This window comes from Vipera berus (assembly GCF_964194415.1).
Source record: "Vipera berus genome assembly, chromosome: Z".
Classification (NCBI taxonomy): Eukaryota; Metazoa; Chordata; class Lepidosauria; order Squamata; family Viperidae; genus Vipera; species Vipera berus.
In genome coordinates, this window is record NC_138205.1 from 130,935,320 (window position 1) to 130,954,488 (window position 19,169).

The 19,169-nt window shown below is 45.1% G+C and overlaps 1 protein-coding gene across 1 annotated transcript in view; it reads right to left on the reverse strand.

The window, feature by feature from the left end:
• Window positions 1–526: 526 nt before the first annotated feature.
• LOC308677625 (zinc finger protein 398-like) overlaps window positions 527–19,169 on the reverse strand; it is a 28,359-nt gene continuing 9,716 nt past the window's right edge. Inside the window, exons 3-7 of the mRNA XM_081344217.1 lie at window positions 18,446–18,572; window positions 16,363–16,482; window positions 13,967–14,077; window positions 12,545–12,667; window positions 527–2,498 (exon numbers count right to left, since the gene is read on the reverse strand). Coding sequence (XP_081200343.1) covers window positions 1,777–2,498; window positions 12,545–12,667; window positions 13,967–14,077; window positions 16,363–16,482; window positions 18,446–18,572 — 1,203 coding nt within the window. The 3' untranslated portion in view covers window positions 527–1,776. The remainder of the gene's footprint in view (window positions 2,499–12,544; window positions 12,668–13,966; window positions 14,078–16,362; window positions 16,483–18,445; window positions 18,573–19,169) is intronic.

Genomic DNA, 19,169 nt, shown 5'->3' on the forward strand with positions numbered 1-19,169 from the left:
TGTTTGTTTGTGTGTGTGTGTGTGTGTGTGTGTGTGTGTGTAACAGATAATGGCTGGCACATCAAGTGGGTGTTCGGAACGCAATTTTACTTATGCTGCACTTTTCAAGAAGTGACAGAATAGACGTCCACGACTCATCTGTAACATTTCTGACGTGTCCTGAATTTAGACTTGGAATAAATAAGTTGGATATAAAAGGAGAAATAAAATGTGATGGCCTTCAGAAGCGTGAGATATCCACGGGGAGCAGGGGACGCCCTGAAGTCTAATTCCCAGCCCACTCTAACTTCGCTTGCCAGAAGGTCGCAAAAGCGGATCGCACGACCCCGGGGGACACCGCAATCGTCATAAATATGAGTCGGTTGCCAAGCACCGGAATTTTGAATCCCGTGACCGCGGGGATGCTACAAGGGTCCTCAGTGTGAAAAACATGTCACTTTTTCCGGTGGCTGTTGTAACTTTGAACGGTCACTAACTGTTGTAAATCGAGGACTACGTGTAACTGCGTTATTTGCCAGCCTTCAAGCGGTAAACATCTCCAAAGCGAAGGAACAAAAAAATAAAAAAAATGCAAGCAATTCCAACTTTTTTTTTTTTTTTTGGTAAGTGGTCTGTATTTGCAACACACCTTTGATACAAAACTACATCCTGAAAAGAACGTCTCTCTCTGTGTGGGGTTTTTTAATATATTGTTCATTTAAAAAAACCAACAAAACGAGGTGGCCCACGTTTTGTGAGATAACAGGAGTTTTAAAATCCTAAAAGCAGCAGAGGGGAAGAGCCCAGGGAGAACGAATGAATAGGATTGCCACAGGTCAGACGTACACAATTTCGTTCGAGGGCCAAAGGATTTTCCCGCAGTCGCAATAAAACTGTGAACCGTAAAAGGAAGCGAAGGGGAAAAGAAAGAGAAACAACCGGTGACTCGAACATGAAGTTCCACGGAGTGCGAGCTACATAACGGAAAGTTTTCCCCCCTAAATGGTTCCGTCCGTACATTTGGAAAAACGTTTTTTTTTTTTTAAAGCACGCGATCCATCCGGAGCGTGGTTCTGCCGCTAGAAGTTGCGAGTCACTCCTCCAGACACCGATGGAAAAAGCATCGCTCTGCGGCTGGCGGGGTCTAACAGAAGCCCAAAGGACGCACAACGAACATTGAGCATCCAGCAAAATGGGACCACTTGGCTTTAAGTGTCTTACGTACAAGGAATAACATCCTGCACAAGTGCACGTATCACAGAGGTGCGCCAGTACAGAGAAAGGAGGGAAGGAGGAAATTGGGGGTCGGAAATCTTTTCAGACTTCCTGTCTCTGCCCCCCCCAATTCTCAATTCCCCCAAACAGCCGGGATCTTTCTGTACTGGGAGGCGTGATTCTTGCACCGTTAGCATCCTCAGCTGAAATGGAGTCAGATTAGTTGGTTGCAAGCAGCTATTCGTCACCTGTGCACCACCGCAGCGTCCCTTTTCAGAAACGGCGTCACGGGACTCGGTGTACCTCGCCTGTGCACACCGCAGCATCCCTTTTCAGAAACGGCTTTGCGGCACTCGGGATACGTCACCCGTGCACACCACAGTGTCCCTTTTCAGAAATGGTTTTATGGCACTCGGCGTAGCTTCTGGCGCAGAACAAGTCCATCTTTTCCAGCTGCTATGCATCCAGCTGTTCTGCCAGATTAGGCAGAACTGCAGATGTGGGACTGGGGGGCCCGGAGGGAACACTGGCGGGCTTCAATGGATGGGCCGAGTGGCTGAGTTCTTCCCCGTTTGCAAAATGCTAGGGAAGACCGTCACTCCCCAACACGGGCAAAAGCCGCTGGGCTGAGGCCTCGCCGCCATGAGTCCTCAGGTGGTCCTTGAGTGACTCTTTGTAGCGGAAGCTGCGCCCGCACTCGGCGCACTGGTAGGGGCGCTCGCCCGTGTGAATGCGCTGGTGCTTGAGTAGATTCTGCTTCCGGATGAAGCGTTTCCCGCAGACGGGACACTGGAAGGGGCGCTCGCCCGTGTGTAGCCGCTGGTGGTTCTGCAGGTGCTCCTTGCGGCTGTAACATTTGCCGCACTCGCCGCACTTGTAGGGGCGCTCGCCCCGGTGGGTCATCTGATGCCGCACCAAACCCGAGTGGCAGTTGAAACTCTTGCGGCATTCGGCGCATTCGTACATCCGGGCTTGGCCGTGGTGGCTGCGCTGGTGGACCTTGAGGCTCTTTTTCACCCCAAACATCTTTCCGCACTCGCTGCAGCCGTGGGGACGCTCGGCCGAGCCCTGAGGAGGGCCCAGGATGCTCTGCAGCTCGCTGTCTAACTCCAGCGATTTACCCGCTCGGCATTTGGTGGGGCTGGCGGGCGGTCCGCGAGGAGCTTCGTAGCCTTCCGCGGCGGGAGGAACGGCGAGAACGGCCGCGGCGGGCGACTCTCCCTGGAAGAGCATCTCCCGAGGTCTCGCCGGCTCTTCTGGGCACAGGCGTGGCTGTTCTGCTTTGATGACCATCCCGTCTCCAGCTGGAATGGAAAGCGAAAGAAAACCAAAATCATTTAACAGTGGTACCTCGGTGCTCACCCAAACATCTATGGAGATCCTCAGTCATCCAGGTCAGGAGGCAACTGGACTTTCTTGTTTTCTCTCTTGACGACGTTTCGCTTCTCATCCAGCTCTGACCGGATGGTGGGGAATGGAAGGATTTATCCTCCTTGCAGACGGCTGGTCATTTGCCTTCTTGGAGAGAGTCGTTGAAGCCACTTGGAGGTTTAACTGCCATTTGCGCTTCAGTCGGACATGCAGACAGCACAGACTGATCCCCAGCAGCCTACGCCCGTCTTCACGACAGTCAGGGGACACAGGGCAGAAAAAACACTCCGCATCCAAGAAGGCTCCACACACATTTGCACTACTCAGCCGACCCCGAGGACGCAGGTAAAACCTCCAGGTGGCTTCAACGACTCTCGAAAAGAAGGCAAAGGACCAGCTGTCTGCAAGGAATAGAAAATCCTCCCATCCTCCACCATCCGGTCAGAGCCAGAGAAGCTTCTTGGATGAGAAGCGAAACGTCTTCTAAGCAAAACGAGAAAGTCCAGCGGCCTCCTGAAAAAGCACCTTTGGGACTCGGGACTCAGCGTTAATCGGTTCAGGGAGGCGTCATGACTATCAACAACGAGTACCAAACACATTTCTCCCACACGGAATAATGTGGTGAGCCACAAGGCAGCCGGCTTGTGCATTTGAGTACCAAACAAACGATGAGTAGCGGGACAAACTTTTCGGGTCAAAATGCATTTTCAGGTCAAACATTTCGGGTCAAATTCGACGAGTTTCAGAGCAGTTGAGCACCGTATTGCCGCTCTAATTTGGTAGAAAGGAGAATAGGCCTCCAGCGCCGTGCTTCTCAAACTCACTTTAAGACATGGGGACCAACTCCCAGAATTCCCCAACAAGATGTAGTGGCTAGGGAATTCTGGGAATCGGAGTCTACATATGGCCAAGGTTGAGAAACATTATAAGTACTGCAGTCCTTGACTTAGGACCACAACCCGGATCGAAATTTCCCTCGTACGACCTGGTTATAAAAAAAACAAGTCCTTGTTGTAAAAAAAATCAAGTCGGACCTGATTTTTACAACCATTTTTACTGTGGCCGTTAAGCGAATACCGCGGTCGTAGGCACAATCTCACTCTTCCAAATGAGAACAGGGTGGTTTTTTTTGTTTTTCTTTTTTAATAACAGTTTTTAGTAATAGTTTTATTGGTTTATCAAAATATAAAAAAGGCACAGATGGAGGAGAAATTGGAGAAATTTGAGGAAAGAATGGAAGAGAGGATGGAACAGAAGTACAGCGTGATGAAGGTAGACATTTTGACTTCAGTGCATAAAGTGGCGGAATGTGTGGAAGATTTAGATGAAAAAGTGGATGATTTGGCTCAAAGGAATGCTATACTAGAAGTAAAAGCACGGGAGAATGAAATTGAAAGAGGCAAGTTGGAAAGGGAGTTAAGCCATGCCCAACATTACCAGATGCAGTTTGCTGTCAGAATTAGAGGCTTAAAAGAGAATGTTAAAGAAGATTTAAAGCAGCTGATCTCTGAGGCTCTCGAAGGGGTATTGAACCAGCCAGCATCTGAAATAAGAGCAGCTATGGATAAAGTGTTTCGGGTGAATTCATGGATTGCCAGACAGAGAAAGTTGCCTAGAGATGTGGTGGTTTATTTTGCAAAAAGAGAAATTAGAGATCAAGTTATACAAGCTGCCTATGATGTTAAGGTTGTGATTGCTGAACAAGAAGTCTTGGTTTTAAAAGAAATTCCTCCAAGGATTTTAAGGGGAAGAAAGGACTATACATTTCTTGTGCAAGAGCTCAAGCAAAGAGATATAAGGTTCAGATGGGAGATTCCAGAGGGGCTGATGGTGATGTATGAAGGTAAAAGGTATAGGCTGACTACTGTGAAACAAGCACGTGATTTCTACAATAATGTCTTAAAAGCAACCTCATTAACGCTCTTGGAAGCTGGAAAGGGATCTGGAGAAGAAGAACAACAAGAGGAGGAAACAGAGGAAAATGGTGCTGGAGGAGATCAAGCTACAATCTCTTTGGATGATCCTAGAGAGCAAAGAGTGACGCGTGCTGCTTTAAAACGAGCAAAGAAAATAAAAGAACAAGATCAGCAAAAGTCTTCAGATTCTTCACATCGCATTCATAGCCAAGCTGTGGGAGGAGCACGGCCTAAAGTAACCAGTCCTATCAAAGCTGTGGTCCAAGAGCTTTTCGAGGATATACATGGCAACTAAATTTTTAACCTGGAATGTTAATGGACTAAACTCACCGCAGAAGAGGAAGAAAGTTTTTCAATATTTAAAACAATTTAAGATAGATGTTATATGCCTGCAAGAAACGCATATTAGAGTTTTGGATCAAAAGTATTTATTGAACTCGAGGCTGGGTACGCAATTTGTTGCTTCTGCAGAGAATAAGAAAAATGGAGTGGTTGTTTATGTTAAAAGTGCCTTAACAGCGGACCTAATTGAAGCAGATAAGCATGGAAGATATGTTATGATCGAGCTGTTGTTTGAAGGTAAAAAGACGCTTTTAGTTGGATTATATGCTCCAAATCAACAACAAGTTGACTTTTTTAGTTTACTTCATACAAAGCTTACCCAGTTGGATTATAAATCCTTTATTTTTATGGGGGACTGGAATGGAGTTATGGATGTACAGTTGGATAAGGCTGGAGCCTTTAAACGCATTCCAAGTCACGCTAGACTGCCTAAATCTTTTTTTGAAATGAAGGATGACCTGGAATTGCGAGATATTTGGCGTGAGAGACATTTGCGGGAGAAGGATTATACATTTTATTCTGATAGACACCAATCTTTTTCGAGGATTGATTTTATTTTGTTGACTAATGATCTTCTTTTGAGAACTAAAAAGGTGAAAATCTGCGCAAGAATTATCTCTGATCACAGTCCAGTGTGGTTGGAGATTGATAAGGAAAGAGGAGATAGACGCTCATGGCGCGTAAATGAGAATTTGTTTAGAAATCAGAGAAATGTGGAAGAATGCAAACAGCGGATGAAGGATTTTTTTGAGATGAATATGAATAAGGGTACCTCTATGGATATGGTTTGGGATGCTAGCAAGGCCTATATGAGAGGGGTGTTGATATATATGAATAATAGACATAGACGTGCAGTGGAAACTAGAAGGAAAGAACTGGAGAATGAAATAAAGGAAAAAGAAAAGGCTTTGATTTTGAACCCAGAGGAGGTGAAGATCAAGGAGGCTATTAGACTGTTACGAGGACAATTTGATAAATTAATGGCTGATCAAGTGGCGACCAATCTGCGGTTTGCTAGGCATAATACTTTTTGCAATGCTAATAAGCCAGGCAGATGGTTGGCTTATAGACTGAGGAAAAAACAAAGGGCATCTAATATAGATAAGATTGAGCATAAAGGAAGGGTTGTGTATCAACAGAATCTTATTAAGGATGCCTTTGTGGATTTTTATTCGAAATTATATACTAAAGAGGACATTAATGCAAAAGATATTGATACGTATTTGGAGAAGGCTAGCATCCCGGTTCTTACGCAAATACAAAAAGAGGGGATTAACCAACTGATTACAGAAGAAGAAATTTTTACAGCTATTAAGGAACTGAAGGTGGATAAAGCACCAGGCACTGATGGCTTGACTGCGGCCTATTATAAAAACTTACAATTAGAGATGATAAAACCGTTAAAGGAACTGTTCCAGACAATCCAGAGGGGGGGAAAGGTGCCCCCGTCTTGGAGAACAGCTTTTATCTCTTTGATTCCGAAGGAAGACCAGGATGCTACTTTAGTTAAAAATTACAGACCGATATCGCTTTTAAATACAGATTATAAGATATTTGCTAAGGTTTTGGCTAATAGACTGATGAGGGTTCTGCAACAGGTGATTCATGGGGACCAAACGGGGTTTATTAGTGGAAGACAAATGAAAACCAATGTGAGACATATAGTTGATGTGTTAGAGTTTTTGGAAAGGCACAACCAGATCTCTGCTGCGCTAATCTTTTTAGATGCTGAAAAGGCTTTTGATCAATTGAACTGGCAATTTTTGTTGAAAGTTTTAGACAAAATGGATTTTGGGGAAAAATTTTTACAACCGATTAGGGCATTATACCAAAAACAAACTGCCCGAATTATAGTTAACAATAGTTTGACAACAGTATGTAATATTGAGAAGGGCACAAGGCAAGGCTGTCCGCTATCGCCCTTGTTATTTATATTAACATTAGAGATACTATTGGTTAAGATTCGGAATTCGGAAAAAATTAAGGGGATACAAGTTGGAGATCAGGATTACAGATTGAGAGCATTTGCAGATGATCTGGTTGTTACAGTGACCCAGCCAGAGAACTCTGTTGTGGACCTGATGGAGATAATAACACAATATGGGAAGGTTTCTGGATTTAAAGTAAATATACAGAAAACTAAAATTTTGGCTAGAAATATGACAGTTTCGCAGAAGGCTCTCTTAGAAGGATTAACTGGATTTGAGATTGTTAAAAGGGTTAAATATTTGGGGGTGATTTTGTCGCCCTCTAATACAAAGCTATATAAAAATAATTATGAAAAGTTATGGGGGAAAATTCAAAAAGAACTGGAGAGTTGGGAAAAATTGCAATTGTCTTTGTTGGGACGGATCGCAGCAGTGAAAATGAATGTCCTGCCCAAATTTTTATTCTTATTTCAAATGATACCGATTCTTAAGAAAGACTCTAACTTGGAGGAATGGCAGCATGGTATCAATAAATTTGTGTGGGCAGGGAAAAAGCCACGAGTTAAACTTAAGATTATGCAGGATACTCGTGAGAGAGGTGGCCTTAAAATGCCTAATTTTAAATTATATTATGAAGCTGCTGCACTAGTAGGAATAAGTGATTGGATTAATTTGACACAATCGAGGTTATTAAATCTTGAGGGCCATGATCTGTTGTTTGGCTGGCATGCATATTTGTTGTATGATAAGAAGGTAGATACTGTGTTTAGGATGCATATTTTAAGACAGGCATTGCTGAGAGTTTGGAAGAAGTATAGACATAAGTTAAGCAGCAAGATACCATTGTGGGCAATCCCAAAACACGCAATAGAAAATATACATGCTGGTTTCAAACATGATGAGACTACTTACAAGGAAATTTTAAGTTTGGAAAGGAATATTTGGTGCTTGAAATCATATAGTTTCTTGCGAGAAGAGAAGGTTGTTCAGACTTGGTTTCAATATATTCAGTTACAGGCCAGGTGGAAAGAAGACCAAAAAAATGGATTTGCAACGACTGATGAAAATTTGATAAAGCAAATTAGAAATCAAGGACCAGCACATATTAAACGGATATATCTTGCATTGATAGAGATCGATTCAGAAACAGAGCTTGTTAAGGATTGTATGATAAAATGGGCCCAAAACATTCAGGAAGTTATTACAATGGACACGTGGGAAAAGATCTGGGTGAGGAATGTAAAATTCACTCAAGCTCAAAGTTTAAGAGAGAACTTTTACAAAATGTTTTATAGATGGCATCTAGATCCTAAAAAGCTTGCAAGTATGTATCCGAATTATCAGCCTAAATGTTGGAGGTGTGGTGATGAAGAGGCAACATATTTTCATATATGGTGGACATGTAAAAAGGTCAAGGCTTTTTGGATAAAAGTCTGGTGGAATATGCAGAAGATTTTTAAACGGAGGATAAAGTTTTGTCCGCAATTTTTTTTGTTGGGAATAATTGTTGACGCTACAGTTGTGGACTCTAAGTTGATGCTGAATTTAGTTACGGCAGCAAGACTTTTGATAGGTCAATATTGGAAGAAAGAGGAACTGCCGACTATACAAGAGTGGATTTTAAAGGTTTCCGACTTGGCAGAGATGGCGAAGATTTCGGCCTATTTGAAAGATTACTCGCAAGAACATTATATTATGGAATGGAGAAAATGGATTGAGTTTATCCAGAATAAGTATAGGGTCAAGAAGTTTTATCTAGCATTTGAATAAGTCTTCTTTCGTTTTCTTTTTTCTTTTTTTATTTTGTCTTCTATATATATTTAATAATGCTAAGTTTTGTTTGATCCTATATAAGTTAGAGAGTGATGGATTTTAGAATTTATAGTTGTTAGTATATGGTTGCTTATGATTGCTTTTTTATATATATATACCTTGTATTTAGCTCTGGGAAGTCCGGGGGGGGAGGGGGGTTAGGGGGAGGTGGGGGGGGAGGAGGGAGGGGGGGAGGGGGGGGAAGGGGGGAGGTAGGGAGGGGAGGTAGGGAGGGGGAAGGGGGTTTTTTAAAGGAAAACTGTATTTTTAAAACTTTTCAATAAAAAAAAAAAAAAAAAAAAAAAAAAAAAGGCACCAACTTCCAACTCTTTTTAGCACAGCAGAAGATAACATGGCAACCGCAAGATTTAGCTTTTACACAGCGCCACGTACAAGCCGTTTCTACAACAATAAACAATAAATAAATCGAAGTTTCATTTTTTTTTCACCGCAAGATTTTGCTTTTACACAACGCCATGTACAAGCCATTTCTACAACAGTAAATAATAAATAAATCAAAGTTTCATTTTTTTTTTCATCGCAAGCACAAAATCCGGAAGGAATTTCGAAATAGCAACAAGGTTAAATATATTCTCTTCTTTGGATAAAAGAATCAATTTTATTTGACCATCTCTGTTTCTCTTTGCTGCAGGGAAATAGTATATGCTCCTGTTAAGTCATTAATCTTTATCATAATTCATATTAAGAGGATCCTCTATGTTCTTTCATTGTTTTTTTTAAAAAAAACCTAAAGGGAGAAAACACTTTTTTTTTAGTTTGAATATTTTACTAACTTTCAACAATACTCAAGTATTCTATATAAAGGGGAAGAACCCCTTCATTTTAAACCCAGAAGCCACAACACAAAAACCACATTAAGAGCTTTCATTCAGTTATGCATGTCACACCAACACCAGTCTCCAATTAGCTCACAAATTCAAACAGAATAATCACTTTATTGTCACTTTAGGTAAAGGTAAAGGTTCCCCCGCACATGCGTGCTAGTCGTTTCCGACTCTCGGGGCCGGTGCTCATCTCCGTTTCAAAGCCGAAGAGCCAGCGCTTGTCCGAGGACGTCTCCGTGGTCATGTGGCCGGCATGACTGGACGCCAAAGGCGCACGGAACGCTGTTACCTTCCCACCGCAGTGGTCCCTATTTTTCTACTTGCATTTTTCACGCGCTTTCGAACTGCTAGGTTGGCAGAAGCTGGGATCAGTAACAGGCGCTCACTCCGTTACCCGGCACTCGGGATTCGACCCGTCAAACTGCCGACCTTCTGATCGACAAGCTCAGCGTCCTAACCCGCTGAGCCACCGCGTCCCTTTAAACGTAGACTAATCAGCATACATGAAAACGAGATTTTTTTTTCTCTCCCTCAAGCTGATCCTCCTGGAGTCAAAGCCTTTTCCTTCTCTTATTTTCAAACTGAATCCACGGTCCTTTACAAACTTGGGGAGTTATTCAGGCTGAGTAATTCCCAAACGGGCATTTGTTTGTTTGTTGCGGCAAACTACGAAAAATTCTGAATGCTAATCGGGAAACGATGGATCGTTGCGACGGATCGTAAAGGCGTCCAAATTGCGTTTTGTTGTTTTTTTTCCCCCCAGAACTTTGAACAGTTGCTAAAGAGGTGGTCATAAATTGAGAACAAGGTAAAAACTGCCTATAAAGGAACACAAGGATAAGAGAATCGAAGGGGAACTATTTGTAACTCTGTATTTTTTATGCTTGCCCTGTTCACCGCCCTGAGTCCTTCGGGAGAAGGGCGGTATATAAATAAAATTATTATTATTATTATTATTATTATTATTATTATTATTATTATTATTATTATTATTATTATTATTATTATTATTGTTGTTGTTGTTGTTGTTGTTGTTGTTGTTGTTATTATTATTAAATTTGCAGATGACGCTAAGGTGGCAGGAGTAGCCAACACCCCAGAAGACAAGCACAGGATCCCAAACGATCTTGGCAAACTTGGAACAACGGCCCCTATCCAACAAAACAAAATCAAAGGGGGAGAAAAGCAAAGTTTTACCCCTAGGCAGGGGGGGGGAAAAAACCCCTAAGGGACGAGTACAGATTAGGCCAGGGGTCTTCAAACTCGGCCCTTTTATGACTCATGGACTTCAACTCCCAGAATTCCTCAGCTAGGCATGCTGGCTGAAGAATTCTGGGCGTTGAAGTCCATGAGTCATAAAAGGGCCGAGTTTGACCGACCCCTGGATTCGGCGAAACCTGGTTCAAAAAGAGTAACTTTGGCATCCGAGCGGACGATTCCCTTAAACAGGAGCCAGCCGTGTGCGGCGGCCGCCGAAAATGCTAACACGATCCTCGGTTGTCTAAACAGAGGCATAGAATCAAAGCCACGTGAAGTCTCGGCACCGTTTTCTAAAGCCTTACTATAAGGCCACACCTGGAATCCTGCATCGTCACAAAAAAAGCAGGGGGCTGGACTAGATGACCTCCGCGGTCCCTTCCGACTCTGTCGTTCTGTAATTCTGTAAGGGTCTCCTGCTTGAGCAGGGGGCTGGACTAGAAGACCTCCAAGGTCCCTTCCAACTCTGTTATCCTCTGATTCTGTAAAGGTCTCCTTTTTTTGAGCAGAGGGTTGGACCAGATGACCTCCGAGGTCCCTTCCAACTAATTCTGTAAGAGTCTCTTGCTTGAGCAGGGGGCTGGACTAGATGGCCTCCGCGGTCCCTTCCAACTCTGTTATTCTGTAATGGGTCTCCTGCTTGAGCAGGGGGCTGGACTGGATGACCTCCGCGGTCCCTTCCAACTCTGTTATTCTGTAATGGGTCTCCTACTTGAGCAGGGGGCTGGACTAGATGGCCTCCGCGGTCCCTTCCAACTCTGTTATTCTGTAATGGGTCTCCTGCTTGAGCAGGGGGCTGGACTAGATGACCTCTGAGGGCCCTTGCCGCTGTATCCCGATTCTGATTCTAATTCTGCACCCGATGCCGTTTCATCACGTCTACCTCTCGAAAACAGTCAGCAAAACTACCTTTATGGAAATCTCCAGGAGATTTCTAAAGCATTTTAAGCGTTGATTTTTTGCAACCGTTCAAAGTTACGACGGCACTGGGACAAAAAAAGTGACTTATGACAGGTCCTCGCGCTTACGACCATCACTGCATCCCTCGGGTTACATGATCCAAATGAGAGTGCCTATATTGATAACGGCTGCCATGACCCACAGCTACGGGATCGCCATTTGTGACCATCCCAGACGGCTTCTCACAAGCCAAGCCAAAGGCGGGAAGGCAGATTTGCTTAACGGCCACCCGATTCCTTTAACAACGGCAGGGATTCACTTCAACCGCCGTGGCAAAAAAATAGTAAAATCGGGGGCGACTCAGTGAACAATTGCTTTGCTTAACGACAGAAATTCTCAGCCCCGTTGTGGTCGTTAAGGATGACTCATCATGCTTTTGAACGTGATTTTGAACTTACAATGTTTGAAATGGTCAATTTCAGCCAAATCTGTCAATTTCACCCTTGATTCCTCTCTCATTTTTTCAATAGCAGCTAATACTTTACTTACAACGTGAACAATCGAAGTTACAACGGGACTGGAAAAAAGCGGCCGGCGACCGTTTCTCACACTTAAAAAGACCGTTGCAGCCTCCCCGTGCTCACCCGATTCCAAATTCAGACGCTTGGCCACTGACTCGTCTTTATGACGTTCGCAGCATCCCAGGGTGTCACATGGATCCCGTTTTTGCGACCTCTGGACAAGCAGCGTCGCATGGGGAAGCCCGATTCACTTAACAACCAACTGAACAGTGGCAGCGAATCATTTCACAGCGGTGGCAAGAAAAGTCGTAAGAGGGGGCACAACTCCCTAGGCAAAACGTCTCGCTTAGCGACAGATATTTTGGGGCGCCTTTGTGGTCGCCAATAGAGGGCGAGGTATTATTTCAAAACAACCGCATTCCACTAAAGGAGATGGGGCCAGTCGGACGAGGACTTACGTGGACCGCCTTGCACCGGGAGTGTCTCTCTTTCCGACGGGACCCACTGCGGTCGGACACACGGATCCTCCTCCTGTTTAATCCAGGATAAAAAGTCGTGGGCGGACATGAGTGCCTGGCCACCTGCAGGAGGAAAGAGGGGATGCTCAATTCGCGGAACGGATTTCGGGGATCCCCCCTCTCCCCAAAGGGGACAGAGAGCCCAAGCACACTGGCCCCAAGCCCACCGAAGCACATGCGTGTCAGATGCATGCTGTGTTTGCGCTCAGGGCAATTGGCCTTGTGTCTTCAATTTGCACGTGTAAACTGAGCCTTCTTCAACCTCGGCAATTTGAAGAGACATGGACTTCAACTCCCAGAATTCCCTAGCCAGTAAACTGGCTGAAGAATTCTGGTACTTGAAGTCCATATATTTTAAAATATACCATCTGGGGACTTCTGGTGGTTGAAGTCCACCCTTCTTAAAATATGCTGGCTGGGGAATTCTGGGAGTTGAAGTCCATATATTTTAAAGCATCTTGGTTAAGGAATTCTGGGAGTTGAAGTCCACATATTTTAAAACAGGCTAGCTGGGGAATTTTGGGAGTTGAAGTCCATATATATTAAAGCATGTTGGCTAAGGAATTCTGGGAGTTGAAGTCCATATATTTAAAAACAGGCAGGCGGGGGAATTCTGGGAGTTGAAATCCACATATTTTAAAACAGGCTAGCTGGGGAATTCTGGGAGTTGAAGTCCATATATTTTAAAGCATGTTGGCTAAGGAATTCTGGGAGCTGAAGTCCATATATATTAAAGCATGTTGGCTAAGGAATTCTGGGAGTTGAAGTCCATATATTTTAAAACAGGCAGGCGGGGGAATTCTGGGAGTTGAAGTCCACATATTTTAAAACAGGCTAGCTGGGGAATTCTGGGAGTTGAAGTCCATATATTTTAAAGCATGTTGGCTAAGGAATTCTGGGAGTTGAAGTCCATATATTTTACATGTTGGCTAAAGAATTCTGGGACTTGAAGTCCATATATTTTAAAATATGCTGGCTGGGAAATTCTGGGAGTTGAAGTCCTTATATTTTAAAGCATGCTGGCTGGGGAATTCTGGGAGTCGAAGTCCAACTGTCTTAAAAGTGACCCAGCTCGAGCCTCCCTGCACTAAACCAGGCTGGGTCATCCAATGGAATAAGCCACACAAACAAGCCACGGTTAATTATTTCCCCTGCTGTTCTCTCCACCCGGCCTGCATTTTTCCAAGGGCCAGGAGATCATAAATTGAAAATATCTGACAGGAAAGCCATCGGCGCTATCCAAGCTCTGCCTGGGTGGAAGTGTCAAAGAGTCCGGGACACACACACACACACACAAACACACACACACACACACCCTTTTTGCCCCCAAACATCAAGTCCCCCCCCGCCCTCGCCCATCACCTGCGCACGGGTCCGCCACCAGGCCCCTGTCCTCGGAGAAAGGACCCCCTCCTCCGTACGACCCCTCCTGCTTGATGCGGGTCAGGATGTCCGGCGTGGTGGCCAAGGGTCCTGGGTTCGAGGGAGAGAAGGTGAGGAGGAGGAGGAGGAGGAGGAGGAGACAGACGCAACTTGGAAACACGGCCTGGGACCCCACCCGCCGCCGCCCGCATTGGGGGGGGGAGGTTGGGGGGGAACGTTCTTCTAGAACAGGGGTCTTCAAACTTGGCCCTTTTATGACTTGTGGACTTCAACTCCCAGAATTCCTCAGCCAGGCACGCTGGCTGAGGAATTCTGGGAGTTGAAGTCCACAAGTCATAAAAGGGCCAAGTTTGAAGACCCCTGTTCTAGAATCAAGGGGCCAAGAATTCGTGCAGGCGGGGGGGGGTGCATTTGGGTAAGGGCCAGGCTGAATGTGGGTAGGGGGACCCCCGGAGGTGGAAGATGGATGCATGATGCAATCGTGGTTTGTTCGGTGGCTGGCTGCAAAGGGTGCAGAAGGGTGATCTGGGAAGGAAGGGAGGGAGGAAGGAAGGAAGGAAGGAAGGAAAGAAGGAAGGAAGGAAGGAGAAATAAGGCATGAAAGAATGAAGGAGGCAGGCAAAAGAGATAGAAGGAAGGGAGGGAGGGAGGGAGGAAAGAAGAAAGACACAAAAGAATGAAAGAAGCGAGGGAGGGAGGGAAGGAGATTAAGGCATGAAAGAATGAAGGAGGGAGGGAGGAAAGAAGAAGGAGGGAGGGAGGAAAGAAGAAGGTGGAAGAGGAAGGAAGGAAGGAAGGAGAAATAAGGCATGAAAGAATGAAGGAGGCAGGCAGAAGAGATAGAAGGAAGGGAGGGAGGGAGGGAGGGAAGAAGAAAGACACAAAAGAATGAAAGAAGCGAGGGAGGGAAGGAAGGAGATTAAGGCATGAAAGAATGAAGGAGGGAGGGAGGGAGGAAAGAAGAAGGAGGGAGGGAGGAAAGAAGAAGATGGAAGAGGAAGGAAGGAAGGAAGGAAGGAAGGAAGGAAGGAAGGAAGGAAGGAAGGAGAAATAAGGCATGAAAGAATGAAGGAGGCAGGCAGAAGAGATAGAAGGAAGGGAGGGAGGGAGGGAGGGAAGAAGAAAGACACAAAAGAATGAAAGAAGCGAGCGAGGGAGGGAAGGAGATTAAGGCATGAAAGAATGAAGGAGGGAGGGAGGAAAGAAGAAGGAGGGAGGGAGGAAAGAAGAAGGTGGAAGAGGAAGGAAGGAAGGAAGGAAGGAAGGAAGGAAGGAAGGAGAAATAAGGCATGAAAGAATGAAGGAGGCAGGCAGAAGAGATAGAAGGAAGGAAGGGAGGGAGGGAGGGAAGAAGAAAGACACAAAAGAATGAAAGAAGCGAGCGAGGGAGGGAAGGAGATTAAGGCATGAAAGAATGAAGGAGGGAGGGAGGAAAGAAGAAGGAGGGAGGGAGGAAAGAAGAAGGTGGAAGAGGAAGGAAGGAAGGAAGGAAGGAAGGAGAAATAAGGCATGAAAGAATGAAGGAGGCAGGCAGAAGAGATAGAAGGAAGGGAGGGAGGGAGGGAGGGAGGGAAGAAGAAAGACACAAAAGAATGAAAGAAGCGAGCGAGGGAGGGAAGGAGATTAAGGCATGAAAGAATGAAGGAGGGAGGGAGGAAAGAAGGTGGAAGACGAAGGAAGGGAGGAGAGGTAAGGCATGAAAGAATGAAGGAGGAAGGGAGGAAAGAAAACGAAGAGGAAGAGAGGAAGGAAGGAAGGAAGGGTAACCCATGAAAGGAAGGAAGGAGGAAGAGGGAGGGAGGAAGGAAAGAAGGAAGAGAAGAAAGAATGAAAGAGGGAAGGGAGGGAAGGAAGGAGATTAAGGCATGAAGGAATGAAGGAAGGAGGGAGGAAGAAAAGAAGGGAGACGGGGAGGGAGGGAGAGGAAGGAAGGAAGGGTAACCCATGAAAGGAAGGAAGGAGGAAGAGGGAGGGAGGGAGGAAGGAAGGAAAAGAGAAAAGGAGGGAGGGAAGGAGGAAGAGAGGGGAGAAAGAAGGACGGAAGGAAAGCAGGAAAAAAAACGAAAGGAAAGGAAGGAGGGAGAGAAGGCAGGCAGGAAAGAAAAGATAAGCAAGAAAGGAGAGAGGGAACCAAGAAGGAGAAGAAAAAAAAGAGAGAGAGAGAGAGAGAGAGAGACCAAAGCAGAGGAAGACGAAGACGAGGAACCCGGAGAGGAAGGAAGGCAACGCCCTCCGCTGCATTCCCACAACCCACTTAACCCGGGTTCCTTTTCCCGGGAGAGCAGGGTGTGACCCGAACCTCCCAATTCAGCCTTTCCAAACCGGGCTGCCTCCCCCCATCCCTCCTCTACCCACCCACCCCCTTTCCCCCGAACCTGTGCAAGGCTCGGGGATCACTTCGCGCTCCTTCGCACTCGGCTCCGGGACGCAGGGTTGGGGCGCCCCTCGGTCGCTCCTGGGGGGCATCTCGGCCTTGGAGACGCTGACGTCGGCCCCTGGAAAATGGAGGTGCAATTAAAAAAACAAAACACAAAAAGGCAGCCAGAAAAGGAGTCGATGCTCCCCACCTCGCAGGGTCGGCGTTTTGACCGGAAAAAAACCAGCCAATCCAGGCAATCCTCGACTTACGACCACACCTGAGCCCAACGTTTCTGTTACTAAGCCAGACAGTTGTGAGGTGAAGTTTTGCTCTCTTTCCCCATCTCTCTGCTCACAGCTGTCCAGTCCTTGACGTACGACCACAGCTGAGCCCAACATTTCCGTCACTAAGCGAGACAGTTGTGAGGTTAAGTTTTGCTTCCTTTTCCCATCTCTCTGGTCAGTTCTCCAGTCCTCGATTTACGACCACAACTGAACCCAACATTTCTGTTACTAAGCGAGAGAGTTGTGAGGTAACTTTTGGTCCCTTTTACAATCTCTCTGGCCACAGTTGTTCAGTCCTCAACCTATGACCACAACTGAGCCCAACATTTCCGTCACTAAGCGAGACAGTTGTGAGGTTAAGTTTTGCTTCCTTTTCCCATCTCTCTGGTCAGTTCTCCAGTCCTCGATTTACGACCACAACTGAACCCAACATTTCTGTTACTAAGCGAGAGAGTTGTGAGGTAACTTTTGGTCCCTTTTACAATCTCTCTGGCCACAGTTGTTCAGTCCTCAACCTATGACCACAACTGAGCCCAACATTTCCGTCACTAAGCGAAACAGTTGTGAGGTTAAGTTTTGCTTCCTTTTCCCATCTCTCTGGTCAGTTCTCCAGTCCTCGATTTACGACCACAACTGAACCCAACATTTCTGTTACTAAGGGAGAGAGTTGTGAGGTAAGTTTTGGTCCCTTTTACAATCTCTCTGGCCACAGCTGTTCAGTCCTCAACCTATGACCACAACTGAGCCCAACATTTCCGTCACTAAGCGAGACAGTTGTGAAGTAAGTTTTGCTGCCTTTTACAATCTCTCTGCTCATAGTTGTTCAGTCCTCGACTTACGAGCACAACTGAGCCCAACATTTCCGTTACTAAGCGAGACAGGTGTGAGGCGAGTTTTGTTCCCTTTTACAATCTCTCTGCCCACCATCATTCAGTCCTCGACTTACAACCACAACTGAGCCCATTTCCGCTGCTAAGCGAGACAGTTGTGAAGTAAATTTTGCTCCCTTTTCCAATGTCTCTGGCCACCGTCATTCAGTCCTCGACTTACGACAACTGGGCCCAACATTTCCGTCACTAAGCGAGACAGTTGTGAGGTTAGGTTTTGCTCCCTTTTCCAATCTCTCTGGCCACCGTCATTCAGTCCTCAACTTATGACAACTGGGCTCAACATTTCCATCACTAAGCAAGACAGTTCAGTAAATTTTGCTCCCTTTTATAATCTCTCTGGTTACAGTTGTTCTTGACTTACGACCACAACTGAGCCTATTTCTGTTACTAAGGGAGACAGTTGTGAGGTATGTTTTGCTCCCTTTTACAATCCATCTGCCCGTCCTTCAGTCCTCGACTTACGACAACTGAGCTCCAAATTTCTCTTTTCTGAGTGAGACAGTAAAGTGCATTTTGCCCCATTTTTACGACCTTTCTTGGCACAGTTGTTCAGTCCTCGACTTACGACCACAACCGAGCCCCAAACTTCCCACCGCTAAGCGAGGACCTTTCTTGATCTGGTTGTTAAGTGAATCACTGCCCCTGTTAAGTTAGGAACACGGTTGTTACGTGAATCCGGCTTTTCCCCATTGACTTTGCTTGTCGGAAGGTCAGAAAAGGGGATGCGACCGTCATAATATGAGTCAGGGGCCAAGTGTCTGAATTCTGATCCCAAGTCTCTGGTCGTTAAGTGTGAAAAAGCGTCACAGGTCTCTTTTTTTCCCAGTGCTGTTTTAACTTTGAACAGTCACTAAATGAAATGTTGTAAATCGAGGACTACTATAAGGGGATAAGAAATCTGCGGCGGCCGGTAACCTGGTTATACCGAGTGTTAGCAAGGATTCGTAGTTTTCCTTCACGAGATTGTTGTACAGGTCTTTTTGCCAGTCGGCCAAATTCTTCCACTCTTCGGCGGAGAAATAAACCGCAATGTCCACAAACGTAACCGGCATCTGCAAATTAAAAACAAAAACACAGATTCGCACTGGTGGTGGCTTAAAAAAAAAAAAGGCAGCTTTCGCACCCAGACCCTTAATTGGTCACACCTTCTCACGTGAAGTTAAAAGCGCGAATTGCAACTGCCCCGGGCTTCTTAAAAACAAAATGAAAGAAAAATTAAGACAATCGGAGGCGGTCTTTTTCTTTCTTAGTTTGTATTTTGAATTCTTTTTTTAAATTAAATTCCCCCCCCTCTTTTTAAGATTAAAGAGCGATGACGAAAAGTGACTTCATTGCAAATCCAGTGACGATTGATAAGTAAGAAAAGATACATGTTTAAATTTTCTTCCGTAGTTTATATTTTATTTTAGTTTATTAGGTTTTTTAAAATTAGCTTTTCTTTTTACGATTATAGTGTTTTGCCATTATGAATGACTAAAAGTGACTTCTTTGCGAATCCTGTGATGATCGATAAGTTAAAAAAGATAAGATACATTTTTTTTAATTTTCCTTCCTAGTTTATATTTTAATTTTTTTAAGTTTCTTTTCTTTTTAAAATCAAAGTTTTTTTCTCTTTTTAAGATTAGTGTTTTGCCACTAAAAAATTACTA